Below are 15,699 nucleotides of genomic sequence, written 5' to 3'. Positions count from 1 at the left end.
ATAAATTGTACAAAGAAAACAAAAAGGCTGACAAACACATGGAGGCTTAACAACATGCTCTTAAATAGTCAATGGATCAATGACCAAATTAAAACAGAGATTAAGCAATATATCAAGTTAACTGAAAACAACAGCACAATGCCCCAACTTCTGTGGAACGCAGTGAAGGCAGTTCTAAGAGGAAAGAATATAGAATCCAAGCCTATTTAAAGAAGGAAGAACAATCCCTAAAGAAAAGTCTAAAGTAACAATTATTGAAACTGGCAAAAGAAGAACAAATTAGGCCCAAAGTCAGCAGAAGGAGGGACATAATAAAGATCAGAGAAGAAATACATAAAATTGAGAAGAATAAAACAATAGAAAAAATTAATGAAACCAAGAACTGGTTCTTTGAGAAAATAAACAAAACAGATAAACCCCTAGCCAGACTTATTAAGAGAAAAAGAGAATATACACACATGAACAGAATCAGAAATGAGAAAGAAAAAATCACAATGGTCTCCACAGAAATACAAATAATTATTACAGAATACTATGAGAATATATATGCTAACAAGCTGGAAAACCTAGAACAAATGGACAACTTCCTAGAAAAATACAACCTTACAAGACTGAGCAAGGAAGAAACAGAAAATCTAAACAGACCAATTACCAGCAAGGAAATTGAATTGGTAATCAAAAACTACCCAAGAACAAAACTCCTAGACTAGCTGGATTCAATGCTGAATTTTATCAGACATTTAGAGAAGACATAATACCCATTCTCCTTAAAGTTTTCCAAAAAGTAGAAGAGGAGGGAATACTTCCAAACTCATTCTATGATGCCAGCAATCACTCTAATACCAAAACCAGGCAAAGACACCACAAAAAAAAGAAAACTACAGACCAATATTCCTGAGGAACATAGATGCAAAAATATGCAACAAAATACTAGCAAACTGAATTCAAAAATACATCAAGAGGATCATACACCATGATCAAATGGTATTCGTCCCAGGGATGCAAGGATGGTACAACATTCTAAAATCCATCAACATCGTCTACCACATCAACAAAAAGAAGGACAAAAACCACATGATCATTTCCATAGATGTTGAAAAAGCATTCAACAAAATTCAACATCGATTCATGATAAAAACTCTCAACAAAATGGGTATAGAGGGCAAGTACCTCAACATAATAAAGGCTATATGTGACAAACACACAGTCAACACTGTACTTAACAGTGAGAAGCTGAAAGCTTTTCCTGTAAGATCTGGAACAAGAGAAAGATTTCCATTCTCCCTGCTTTTATTCAACATAGTACTGGATATCTTAGCCACAGCAATCAGGCAACAAAAAGAAACAGAGGGCATCCAGATTGGTAAGGAAGAAGTCAAACTGTCACTGTTTGCAGATGAAATGATATTGTACATAAAAAACCCTAAAGAATCCACTCCAAAACATGAGCACTAATATTTGAATTCAGCAAAGTTGAAGAATACAAAATAAATACACAGAAATCTGTTGCATTCCTATACACTAACAATGAACTAGCAGAAAGAGAAATCAGGGAAACAATTCCATTCACAATTGCATGAAAAAGAATAAAATACCTAGGAATAAACCTAACCAAGGAAGTGAAAGACCTACATCCTGAAAACTACAAGACACTCCTAAGAGAAATTAAGGAGGACACTAATAAATGGAAATTCATCCCACGCTCTTGGGTAGGAAGAATTAATATTGTCAAAATGGCCATCCTGCCTAAAGCAATCTGCAGATTCAGTGCAATCCCTATCAAAATACTGACAGCATTCTTAAATGAACTGGAACAAATAGTTTCAAAATTCATATGCAGCCACAAAAGACCCCAAATAGCCAAAGCAATCCTGAGGAGGAAGAATAAAGCAGGGGGATCTCGCTTCCCAACTTCAAGCCCTACTACAAAGCCACAATAATCAACACAACTTGTACTAGCACAAGAACAGACCCACAGATCAGTAGAACAGAATAGAGAGTCCAGATATTAACCCAAGCATATATGGTCAATTAATAGATGATAAAGGAGCCATGGATACATAATGGGGAAATGACAGACTCTTCAACAACTGGTGTTGGCAAAACTGAACAGCTACATGTAAGAGAATGAAAGTGGATTACTGTCGAACTCCATACACAAAAGTAAATTCGAAAAGGATCAAAGACCTGAATGTAAGTCATGAAACTATAAAACTCTTAGAAGAAAACATAGGCAAAACTCTCTTGGACATAAACATGAGCAAATTCTTCACGAACATATCTACCCAGGCAAGGGAAACAAAAGCAAATATGAACAAATGGGACTACATCAAACTAAAAAGCTTCCGCACAGCAAAGGACACCATCAGTAGAACAAAAAGGCATCCTACAGTATGGGAGAATATATTCATAAATGACATATCCAATAAGGGGTTGACATCTAATATATATAAAGAGGTCATGCACCTCAACAAACAAAAAGCAAATAATCCAATTAATAAATGGGCAGAGGATCTGAATAGACACTTCTCCAAAGAAGAAATTCAGATGGCCAACAGGCACATGAAAAGATGCTCCATATTGCTAATCATCAGAGAAATGCAAATTAAAACCATAATGAGATATCACCTCACACTAGTTAGGATGGCCAACATCCAAAAACAAGCAACAACAAAATGTTGGCAAGGATGTGGAGAAAGTGGAACCCTCCTACACTGCTGGTGGGAACGCAAACTAATTCAACCATTGTGGAAAGCAGTATGAATGTTTGTCAAAAGACTAAAATTAGAAATACCATTTGACCTGGGAATTCTACTCCTAGGAATTTACCCTAAGAATGCAGGAACCCAGTTTGAAAAAGACATATGCACCCCTATGTTTATTGCAGCACTATTTACAATAGCTAAGAAATGGAAGCAACCTAAGTGTCCATCAGTAGATGAATGGATAAAGAAGATGTGGTACATATACATAATGGAAAATTTTTCAGCCAAAAGAAGAAAACAAATCCTATGATTTGCAACAACATGTATGGAGCTAGAGGGTATTATGCTCAGTGAAATAAGCCAGGCAGAGAAAGGCTAGTATCAAATGATCTCACTCATCTGTGAAGTACAAGAACAAAGAAAAACTGAAGGAAGAAAACAGCAGCAGATTCACAAAACCCAAGAATGGACTAACAGTTACTAAAGGGAAAGGGACTGGGGAGGGTGGGGGGGAAGGGAGGGACAAGGGGGAAAAAGGGGCATTACAATTAGCACACATAATGTGGTGGGGCACGGGAAGGCAGTATAGCAAAGAGAAGACAAGTAGTGTCTCTATAACATTTTACTATGCTGATCGACAGTGAATCTAATGGGGTATGTGGTGGGGACTTGATATAATGTGGGGAGTCTAGTAACCATAATGATGTTCATTATGTTTGATATATTAAGGATACCAAAAAAATAACAATTACAAAAAAAAGAACCATGTTTATAGTGTTACACCCAGTATGGCAAGCTTCATCCAACCGAGCCTGACTAATTAATATATAGTAGCCTTCAATGGATTGGGGCTTTAAAAACATTATTCTCCTAGGTAATGCATACCTATAAGAAAAAAAAAACTATGTTTGTACAGAAGGGCTTATAATTAAGGGAGGCAATTCTCCAAAAATGTCAGAAATTTTTTTAGGTAGTCAAAAGGCAATTCAGGTAATAATAAACCTGTACCAGGATGGAAGACCTGGTAGAGGAAACTCTCCTTAAAACCACCAAGTAACTTCTACCAGTGGCTGAATTTTTCCCAAGGTCACTGTCAACTCAGAGCAATTGGCTTCTTTCCTTTGCTAAAATGACCCACTCAGCAAGATACACAGAACAGCTGATCACTGGCCAGTTCTGGTTCTGCTAAGCTCTGTGCACCAGTGGAATCAAGTATTTATGAAATCGTATGTTCTTAGGTAATTGTTTTTCTAGTGCAAGTAGTGATATTTAAAAAGGTTTGTAACATCTGTGTGCAGGGGCAAGGGTATGTAGAGATTCCTGACGCTCAGAATCTTTAGATGTCTTCAAAATGAGATGTGAATAAAGAAAGGTTTTTGTAAGTGTATTTATAAAGTGCTTTTAAAGACTATGTTGTCGGCCAGTCCATCTCATGTGATACAGTGAGAAGAAGTAATGAAACTCCACGAAAAACTTTAGTCCAAAATCAAGCTGGGGCTCCCCTGAATGTTGAGTGTAATAGGGTATTTTGGGCAAACGCTTTTTACAGAAATAAGTGATATTTCCATAAAGTTCACCAGCTAGACTTAAGTCCAGATTGCCCTTGAAATTACCCACTGGGTTGCAATATTATGAGTTATGGTTAAACTGGGGCACATAGTGTTTTAAAACAGCTAGCATCAGGTTTTTTTTTTATACAAGTCTTCCAATTTTATTAGTTCCTAGCAGAAAACGGTTTTTGAACTTTACCTTGTTATAACGGAATGTTGATTCATAGAATAGATAGCTCCCTTAATCCTAGATTACACACAGAAAATGTGTTCAATTTGTACTGCATGAGCTCAAATAGCTCAGAACTTTACCATCAGGACTTGGAGAATTTTCTGTGTCACCACAGTCTTCACTTTTCACAGGAACTCCAGGCGGGTCCTCGCCTTGAGCTGAAAGAGTAAGAGAAGATAGTCCTTGATTGATAGAGAACTCGAACGGCCTGACTGCCAATTGTTCTGTCACCTTCCACTGCCCTCTTCAATTTAAAAATACTCTTGGGATTCAACTTCTTTTGCAGAAAAGGTTAAAGGAGGAAATAGTGGGTTGAGTTACTGGAATACTTTAGTGTTGTCATCTTTAGATTCTCTTTAATTTGTGAGATATCATATACATACATACATACACAATTTCTCAAATTAGAAATCTGGTAGCATGAAAACAGGGGAACTCGGTTTAATCAGAACAACGTGCAATTTAAATTTAGGGAAATTTGTGTGTATGTGAATTTATGTAGCTTAACCTTTGAAGAGAGAATAAAAAGAAAACCTACTTTGCCTTAGGCATGCCTAAAAGCTGAGAGACTCATTCTCCTGGCAGTGTGGTTTTGTGTTAAACACAAATGAATGAATGGCTTAGTTGCTTCCCTAGGAGACCTTCCCAGATGCTGCCATTTTGGATTGCTGAGGATCCAGTCTTTAGTTAATTTCTGTTGAAATTGTTCTCTATTTGCACAGCTTCAGAAAGGATGTCATCCATTTGCTGTAGCTAAAGCTGTATAACATGCTTAAATGTAATAGTAAAGGGATCATTTTTCTTATTGTGACACATTTTCCAGATAATCCAAAGGACAATAATATCTTATTTCTTAGTTAAATATCTATTATGTTTTCAAAATCTGAAGAACAAGGGCATTTGTAAATATGAATAAAGGGCTGGAATTCATAATTTCAGTTTTTATTATTTCTATGCTTTTTCAAAATGGGAGATTGAGTTCATTTTCATAACTTTTTTTGAGCCTGGGATATAGTAAATTTGGTGTGCCTGTTGGTGAGGATGAAGTAAGTAGAGGAATGATCCAATTTACAATCCCTTTAAAGAAAGGTACCTTAAGATAGAACTTGTGCTCTTGGTAATAATTTACTGAAGCTGAGAATCATGAAATATGACTCAGAGGTGACCAATCTCTGATCTTTGGTGGATGGATGGTAGAGAGGTCAGTAGTTGAAAACATAAAGCAAGAAAACTGGGTGAAGTGAAGAAAGCCATTTTATATTTGAAGTCTGCAGTGCAGGGTCATTTAAATGGAAATGACAAACTTTTGCATCTTGTGCTGAGAAAGAGAACTGTGCATTAGACATGTAGGTATTTGGGAGATGTCAATATAGAAGTAACATTGATGATATGAGAGAAGTTAGGAAAAATGTGACATGAGAATAAAAAAATGACTCTCAGTCTCCCAAGCCCTTCAAGGACAACATGAAAGTAATTGTGTCCACGAGTTCTTTCCAGAAATTGGTTCCTGAGGATGAGGTTGGGAAAGGAAAACAAAACTTGAAACTTCCAACTAGACTTGAACTTCCACCATGTCACATCCTTTCTTATTGCCAATTTCTGAAAGTGGGTAGTTTTTCAATTGCTCATCAATACATTCCTTAAAAACACAATTACAGAAGAAACCATTGATGGATTTCTCTAAGCCTGGGAGTAGGAAATGCTTGCTAATTATGCCTCAAACAGAAGCAATAAGGAAAAAATGGAAATATTTGAGAATATATAAATATAATAAACTTTTAGATGGAAAAAATATAAGAAATGTTTACAAAAAGGTATAACAAATTGAGGAAAAATATTTATACCTGTTATTGACAAAAGGTTAATATCTTTAATAATTAAAGTACTTTTAGAAATAGAGATGAGGATCAATAACTAGATAGAAATTGAGCAAGAAATTTAACAGACAATTCTTTAAAAAAAGGAATAAAAATATCCTGTTGTCACATGAAAAGATGATTCACTTTGCTAATTATGAAAGAAATGAGAATTAAAATTACACTGAGAAAGGGATTTCTGCATAAGGTAGCCTATCTTGATGTAGACCAAACCTCCTACCAAGAACAGCTAGAAACACTGGACAGATAATTTAAGAAATTATTTTAAGGCACTAGAGAGCCATCAGTGCAGTACAAACTTGAGGAGGTACAAAAACAGTGATCCTGACATTTCATGTGTGCTCAGTAGTTGACCACAATCCACCAGATGTATGAGGATTGGGGAAAGGAAGGGACAAAACCTAGAGGTCAGTGCCAACCAAAGAAGAGGTGCCTAGATAAGTACCTGAAATTTTTGATGGGGTTCCCTGCAGAGTTGTATTATGGGAGTAAGGATGAACTTGAACTAGACCAGCATTTAGAAAAACTGAAGTCCAACTTTTAATCAATTCAATCCCTAATTAGAGTGCTCTGTGCAATTCCACTTGCCTGTCAGAAGCAAACATAAATCTTCTCTTTAAGAAGATAAAATCACCCAGAGCATCAAGTTATGTCTACAGTTATTCACACAGAGTAAAGCATTCAATAAAAAAAATTACATGGCATTCCAGAAGAACAAGAATAAATCAGGAAAAACCAAGAAAATAAGATAATGCATAAAAGCACTGTAGGCACAACTTTAAAATAATGATTAACGTTTCTAACAATTGGACAACAAGTTGTAGAATTTCATGGCAAAGAAGTTTATCAGATAAATAGACACTATTTAAAATGTTAGATGTAAATCCTACAACAGAAAAATATACAGTAACTGAAGATAAGAATTCATTAGGTGGATTTGGCAACAGACAAAGCTGAAGAAGGGATTTGAAAGCTGAAAGCTAGGTTAGAAGAAATTATCAGGAACAACATATAGATGAAAAATACAGAAAACAGATGCATGAGATAGGGTCTATCCTATGTACAATGAGGCCAAAGCAATATTTGAATAATGGCTAATAATTTCCCAAAATTACTGGAAGATATGAAAACACCGTTTCAAAACACTATGATCCTCATGCAGAATTAACCCAAGACTATTACAAAATTTTACACCTCACAAAAATTTCTTTCTGATTTGAATTTGCAATAAAATGTTTTCAGGAAAAAATAGAGAATTTCCTCAGGGACAATAAAGGACCTACATGGAAGGAATAGTTTTCACCATCCTCAAAAATAAATTCTGGGTAGATGATTTGGAGCCAAGATGGCAGCGTGAGTAGGACAGTGGGAATCTCCCAAAAACATATATTTTTGAAAATACAACAAATACAACTATCCCTAAAAGAGACCAGAAGACACAGGACAACAGCCAGACTATATCCACATCTGTGAGAATCCAGTGCCTGGTGAAAGGGGTAACATACAAGCTGCAGTCCAGTGGGACCCGAGGCGCCTCACCCCAGCTCCTGGTGGGAGGAGAGGAGTCAGAGCGGGGAGGGAGAGGGAGCCCAGGACTGCTAAACACCCAGCCCTAGCCATCTATCTGCACCTGAGTGCAGACACACAGTGCATGTGTGGGGTGCTGGAAACTAGGGAAGCAGGACAGTAAGACCTTTGAGCGGATCCTGCAGCTGGTGCACCTGGGACAAAAAAAAGTGAGTGCTTTTTGAAAGTCTTAAAGGGACAGGGACTCCACCATTGGACGGAAGCACCCCAGGTCACATACCAGCAGCTGGAAATTCCAGGGAACTCCGGGCACACTAACCCCCTGGGCAACAGCTCTGAGACCCTTCACGGAGGTAAACAGCCAAACAGCCCCCCGTCCATTACCCCTCCAGGGCCCCACCATAGCAGAGCAGCAGCCTGAGGCTGACCACGCCCACAGCAAGGGAGCTTCCTCCATACCAGCCGGCAAGATACAGAGACCTAATCTACATGCAATTGCCCAACACAAGCCACTAGGGGTCGCAGTTGTCCCAGTAAAGAAAGGCCAGGAGCCAAGTGGAAAGAGTCTTAGCTCTCCCAGCTGACAGACGAGTGAATAGCACACCACTGCACCTATCAACATGAAAAGGCAAAAAAATTTGATCCAGACAAGACTAACCCAGACACCTTCGACATTTTCTACATCTTTCCTTGAGAAGGAACCTGGGGAGATAGATTTAACCAATCTTCCTGAAAAAGAATTCAAAACAAAAGTCATAACCATGCTGATGGACTTGCAGAGAAATACGCAAAAACTAAGGAGGGAGAATACAGAAATAAAACAAGCTCTGGAAGGACTTCAAAACAGAATGGATGAGATGCAAGAGACCATTAATGGACTAGAAAACAGAGAACAGGAATGCAGAGAAGCTGATGCAGAGAGAGATAAAAGGATCTCCAGGAATGAAAGAATTTTAAGAGAACTGTGTGACCAATCGAAATGGAACAATATCTGCATTATAGGGGTACCAGAAGAAGAAGAGAGAGAAAAAGGGATAGAAAGTGTCTTTGAGGAAATAATTGCTGAAAACTTCCCCAAACTAGGGGAGGAAATGGCCTCTCAGACCACAGAGGTACACAGAACTCCCATGACAAGGGATCCAAGGAGGGCAACACCAAGACACATAATAATTAAAATGGCAAAGATCAAAGACAAGGACAAAGTATTTAAGGCAGCCAGAGAGAAAAAAAAGGTTACCTACAAAGGAAAACCCATCAGGCTATAATGAGACTTCTCAACAGAAACCTTACAGGCCAGAAGAGAATGGCATGATATACTTAATGCAATGAAACAGAAGGGCCTCGAACCAAGAATACTGTATTCAGCACGATTATCATTTAAATATGAAGGAGGGATTAAACAATTCCCAGACAAGCAAAAGTTGAGGGAATTTGCCTCCCAAAAACCACCTCTACAGGGCATCTTACAGGGACTGCTCTAGATGGCAGCACTCCTAAAAAGAGCACAGAACAAAACACCCAACATATGAAGAAGGGAGGAGGAGGAATAAGAAAGGGGAGAAATAAAGAATCATAAGACCATGTTTATAATAGATCTATAAGCGAGTTAAGTTAGACAGTAGATAGTAAAGAAGCTAACCTTGAACCTTTGGTAACCACAAACTTAAAGCCTGCAATGGCAATAAGTACATACCTTTCAATAATCAACCTAAGTGTAAATGGACTGAATGTACCAATCAAAAGACACAGAGTAATAGAATGGATAAAAAAGCAAGACCCATCCATATGCTGCTTACAAGAGACTCACCTCAAACCCAAAAACATGCACAGACTTAAAGTCAAGGGACAGTAAAAGATATTTCATGTAAACAACAGAGAGAAAAAAGCAGGTGTTGCAATACTAGTATCAGACAAAATAGACTTCAAAATAAAGAAAGTAACAAAAGATAAAGAAGGACATTACATAATGATAAAAGGCTCAGTCCAACAAGAGGATATAACCATTATAAATATATATGCACCCAATACAGGAGCACCAACATATCTGAAACAAATACTACCAGAACTAAAGGAGGAAATAGAATGCAATGCATTCATTCTGGCAGACTTCAATACACCACTCACGCCAAAGGACAGATCCACCAGAAAGAAAATAAGTAAGGACACAGAGGCACCGAACAACACACTGGAACAGATGGACCTCATAGACATCTACACAACTCTACATCCAAAAGCAACAGGATACACATTCTTCTCAAGTGCACATGGAACATTCTCCAGAATAGACCACATACTAGCCCACAAAAATAGCCTCAGTAAATTCCAAAAGATTGAAATCCTACCAACCAACTTTTTAGACCACAAAGGCATAAAACTAGAAATAAATTGTACAAAGAAAGCAAAAAGGCTCACAAACACATGCAGGCTTAACAACATGCTCCTAAATAATCAATGGATCAATGACCAAATTAAAATGGAGTTCCAGCAATATATGGAAACAAATGACAACAACAACACAAAGCCCCAACTACTGTGGGATACAGCAAAAGCAGTCTTAAGAGGAAAGTATATAGCAATCCAGGCATATTTAAAGAAGGAAGAAAATCCCAAATGAGTGGTCTAATGTCACAATTATCAAAATTGGAAAAAGAAGAACAAATGAGGCCTAAGGTCAGCAGAAGGAGGGAACAAATAAAGATCAGAGAAGAAATAAATAAAATTGAGAAGTATAAAAGAATAGCAAAATTCAAGGAAACCAAGAGCTGGTTCTTTGAGAAAATAAACAAAATAGATAAGCCTCTAGCCAGACTTATTAAGAGGAAAAGAGAGTCAACACACATCAACAGAATCAGAAACAAGAAAGGAAAAATCATGACGGACCCCACAGAAATACGAAGAATTATTAGAGAATACTATGAAAACCTATATGCTAACAAGCTGGGAAACCTAGGAGAAATGTACAACTTCCTAGAAAAATACAACCTTCTAAGACTGACCCAGAAAGAAACAGAAAATCTAAACAGACCAATTACCAGCAACAAAATTGAAGCAGTAATCAAAAAACTACCAAAGAACAAACCCCCCAGGACAGATGGATTTACCTCAGAATTTTATCAGACATACAGAGAAGACATGATACCCATTCTCCTTAAAGTTTTCCAAAAAACAGAAGAGGAGGGAATACTCCCAAACTCATTCCATGAAGCCAACATCACCCTAATACCAAAACCAGGCAAAGACCCCACCAAAAATTACAGACCAATATCCCTGATGAACGTAGATGCAAAAATACTCAACAAAATATTAGCAAACCAAATTCAAAAATACATCAAAAGGATCATACACCATGACCAAGTGGGATTCGTCCCAGGGATGCAAGGATGGTACAACATTCGAAAATCCATAAACATCATCCACCACATCAAGGAAAAAAAGACAAAAACCACATGATCATCTCCATAGATGCTGAAAAAGCATTTGACAAAATTCAACATCCATTCATGATAAAAACTCTCAACAAAATGGGTATAGAGGGCAAGTACCTCAACATAATAAAGGTCATATATGATAAACCCACAGCCAACATCATACTGAACAGCGAGAAGCTGAAAGCTTTTCCTCTGCAATCGGGCACAAGACAGGGATGCCCACTCTCCCCACTGTTATTCAACATAGTACTGGAGGTCCTAGCCATGGCAATTAGACAAAACAAAGAAATACAGGAATCCAGATTGGTAAAGAAGAAGTTAAACTGTCACTATTTGCAGATGACATGATATTGTACATAAAAAACCCCAAAGAATCCACTCCGAAACTACTAGAGCTAATATCAGAATTCAGCAAAGTTGCAGGATACAAAATTAACACACAGAAATCTGTTGCTTTCCTATATACTAACAATAAACTAATAGAAAGAGAAATCAGGAAGACAATTCCATTCACAATAGCATCAAAAAGAATAAAATACCTAGGAATAAACCTAACTAAGGAAGTGAAAGACCTATACCCTGAAAACTATAAGACACTCTTAAGAGAAATTAAAGAGGTCACTAACAAATGGAAACATCCCATGCTCTTGGCTAGGAAGAATTAATATCGTCAAAATGGCCATCCTGCCCAAAGCAATATACAGATTCGATGCAATCCCTATCAAACATCCAACAGCATTCTTCAATGAACTGGAACAAATAGTTCAAAAATTCATATGGAAACACCAAAGACCCCGAATAGTCAAAGCAATCCTGAGAAGGAAGAATAAAGTGGGGGGGATCTAATTCCCCAACTTCAAGCTCTACTACAAAGCCACTGTAATCAAGACAATTTGGTTCAGGCACAAGAACAAAGCCACAGACCAATGGAACAGAATAGAGACTCCAAACATTAACCCAAACATATATGGTCAACTAATATTCAATAAAGGGGCCATGAACATACAATGGGGAAATGACAGTCTCTTCAACAGATGGTGCTGGCAAAACTGGACAGCTACATGTAAGAGAATGAAACTGGATCACTGTCCTGTCTAACCCCACACACAAAAGTAAATTCAAAATGGATCAAAGACTTGAATGTAAGTCATGAAACCATAAAACTCTTAGGAAAAAACATAGGTAAAAACCTTAGACATAAACATGAGTGACCTCTTCTTGAACATATCTCCCTGGGCAAGGGAAACAAAAGCAAAAATGAACAAATGGGACTATATCAAGCTGAAAAGCTTCTGTACAGCAAAGGACACCACCAATAGAACAAAAATGTATCCTACAGTATGGGAGAATATATTCATAAATGACAGATCTGATAAAGGGTTGTATCCAAAATATATAAAGAGCTCACACACCTCAACAAACAAAAAGCAAATAATCCAATTAAAAAATGGGCAGAGGAGCTGAATAGACAATTCTCTAAAGAAGAAATTCAGATGGCCAACAGACACATGAAAAGATGCTCCACATCACTTGTCATCAGAGAAATGCAAATTAAAACCACAATGAGATATCATCTCACACCAGTAAGGATGGGTACCATCCAAAAGACAAACAACAACAAATGTTGGTGAGGTTGTGCAGAAAGGGGAACCCTCCTACACTGCTGGTGGGAATGTAAATTAGTTCAACCATTGTGGAAAGCAGTATGGAGGTTCCTCAGAATGCTCAAAATAGAAATACCATTTGACCCAGGAATTCCACTTCTAGGAATTTACCCCAAGAATGCAGCACTCCAGTTTGAAAAAGACAGATACACCCCTATGTTTATCGCTGCACTATTTACAATATCCAAGATATGGAAGCAACCTAAATGTCTATCAGTAGATGAATGGATAAAGAAGATGTGGTACATATACACAATGGAATATTACTCAGCTATAAGAAAAAAACAGATCCTACTGTTTGCAACAACATGGATGGAGCTAGACGGTATTATGCTCAGTGAAATAAGCCAGGCGGAAAAGGACAAGTACCAAATGATTTCATTCATATGTGGAGTATAAGAACAAAAGAAAACTGAAGGAACAAAACAGCAGCAGAAGCACAGAACCCAAGAATGGACTAACAGTTACCAAAGGGAAAGGGAGTGGGGAGGACCGGTGGGAAGGGAGGGATAAGGGCGGGGAAAAAAGAAAGGGGGCATTACGATTAACATGTATAGTGTTAGGGGAGACACTGGGAGGGCTGTGCAACACAGAGAAGACTAGTGATTTTATTGCATCATACTATGTTGATGGACAGTGACTGTGAATGGGTATGTGGGGGGGGACTTGGTGAAGGGGGGAACCTAGTAAACATAATGTCCTTCATGTAATTGTAGATTAATGATAGCAAAATAAAACTAATAAAAATAAAAATAAAAAAATAAATTCTGGGTAGACTACAGAACTAAATGTGAAAGGAAACATGGAAAACAGCCTTCACATCATTAGGCAAAAATTTGTCACACAGGAAAAACAAAGCAATAATCATTAGAGAAAAGACTGGTAATCTGAAAAACATTAAATTAGTATCCTTAGTTTGCCAAAACACACCATTAAGAGAGTGCAAAATAAGTCAACGTGGAAGAAGATAGTTGCAGTATGTATCACTTACAAAAACTCTAGTACTGAGTATTTAAAAAATAACTACACAAAATAACATAGGAAAGACAGGGGACACAGTAGAAAATGGTCAAGAAACAAACATTTTGCAAAAGAGGATATCCTGTTAGACACCTAATTTTTTTGAATGACTTTCACCAAATCTCATATTATTTAAAAGCTTTGGCTTCTTTACAATTAAAATGATCATAAAATGTTCTATCTCCTTGTCTCAGTCTCTGGGATGCCATCAGAACGAATTCAAATATAACATTATTGTTATTATTTATATGAAATGATCACTGTGGAAAGGAAGTTAATTCACCTAACAACTATTTAAACATTACTTCCTTGACTTTCTCCTCAGAGTCATTGTTTGTGATGGGATCTAGAGAGACCTGTGGCATTTCTTCCATGAAATCTCTTTCGAAGTCATCACTACCACTTGTAAGAACTCCAGTGATGGTACTATGGAGAAACCCCTGTGGCATATGGGAAAACGTTTTATCCAAAAGGCAGGATACTAGTCAATTAAATAACACTCTTTAAGATGAAGGACCATACAAAATACTTTTAAGAACTGGTTGAGAGAGGAAGGAAGAAGTTGAAAAGAACAAAACACCAAAGGCAAAGCAGAAAATAGTAAACATTTAAGTTGCTCACCTGATATTTTGTCTTTTCAACCTCATTATTTTATAACATAATTTGGGAGAGAAATGTGTTTGTTACCATACTGGCATAGATTAGCATGAGATACAGTGGTAAATTTGAGACCCGTGACATAGAGATAAAAGCAGAAATCAAAGTTGTAGCTCTATATATCACTACATTCCAGGAGAAGAGGGAGGTGTAGTCTGTTAGATCTGCTTTCAAAAACACTGAAGGTATGTTTAGTAGACATTACTAGTTTATTTAGTGTCATGGGTATGAATGATGGATGCATGTGGCAGTACATGACTATTGTATGTATGCAGTGACATGGCATGTGCAAGTGTGTGTGTATGTATTTGGAAAGAGAGAGGGGGACAACAGACATTTGTTGCTCTGACATGCGTGTGGAACTAGTATTATCCTAATGGCTTCTCCCCTGCTAGGCAGTGCAACTGAGTATCCCACAGAAATGAGTTCATTTCACATAGACACAGAATCTGATCAAAACAAAAATTGCCTCTTCAACCTATTTACTCCATTGTGCCTGTTCCTCCCCCCTTTGACTGCTGCTGCTTGGAACACAGACAAGAGGTACATTTCAGGATTCCTAGCAGGAGATGAAAGATGATGAAATGGAAAGAGTCTGGGACATTCAGTGCCATTTTCATTTTCAATTACCAACTGCAACTGTCTTCCTCAAAGCCTTGATTATGGTAACCTTTTGTAGGTCAGTTGCATTACGTAAGAAGTAATAAACAAAGCAGGTCGCATCACACACAAAAAACTCACATGCATATGGAAAGCAGTTAATCAGATTTTTAAATATATAACCATGGAGAGATGTTGGAGGGGTCTCCAAGTTTTTCTTTGGAGATTTGTATTGACAGTAAACTCCATGCAACAAACAGAATTACAAATAATTATTTCTCAGAGTATGCAGTTGCATAGGTGCCATGACAGCTAGAGAGATAAGGGCCTACCTGGATTCAATTAAGATGTTACTGACCCAAAGCAAATATTCCTAAACCATCATTTGCCATATGACAATGTTTGCCATATGCATGTTCAAGCTTTACCATTAATGTAA

General features: G+C 37.4%; 1 protein-coding gene across 3 annotated transcripts in view; it reads right to left on the bottom strand.

Annotated features, from left to right (window-relative positions):
- Positions 1 to 15,699, bottom strand: part of MACROD2 (mono-ADP ribosylhydrolase 2) — a 1,939,939-nt gene that overhangs the window by 12,449 nt on the left and 1,911,791 nt on the right. For all 3 annotated transcript variants that reach the window (XM_037022462.2, XM_037022461.2, XM_037022460.2), the window contains exon 16: positions 4,568 to 4,645. In XM_037022462.2, the coding sequence (XP_036878357.2) occupies positions 4,568 to 4,645 (78 nt within the window). The remainder of the gene's footprint in view (positions 1 to 4,567; positions 4,646 to 15,699) is intronic.

The sequence above is a fragment of the Manis javanica genome, chromosome 5, assembly GCF_040802235.1.
Source record: "Manis javanica isolate MJ-LG chromosome 5, MJ_LKY, whole genome shotgun sequence".
Lineage (NCBI taxonomy): Eukaryota > Metazoa > Chordata > Mammalia > Pholidota > Manidae > Manis > Manis javanica.
The sequence above is the reverse complement of the archived record's forward strand: the minus strand, read 5'-3'. Positions and strand labels throughout refer to the sequence as shown.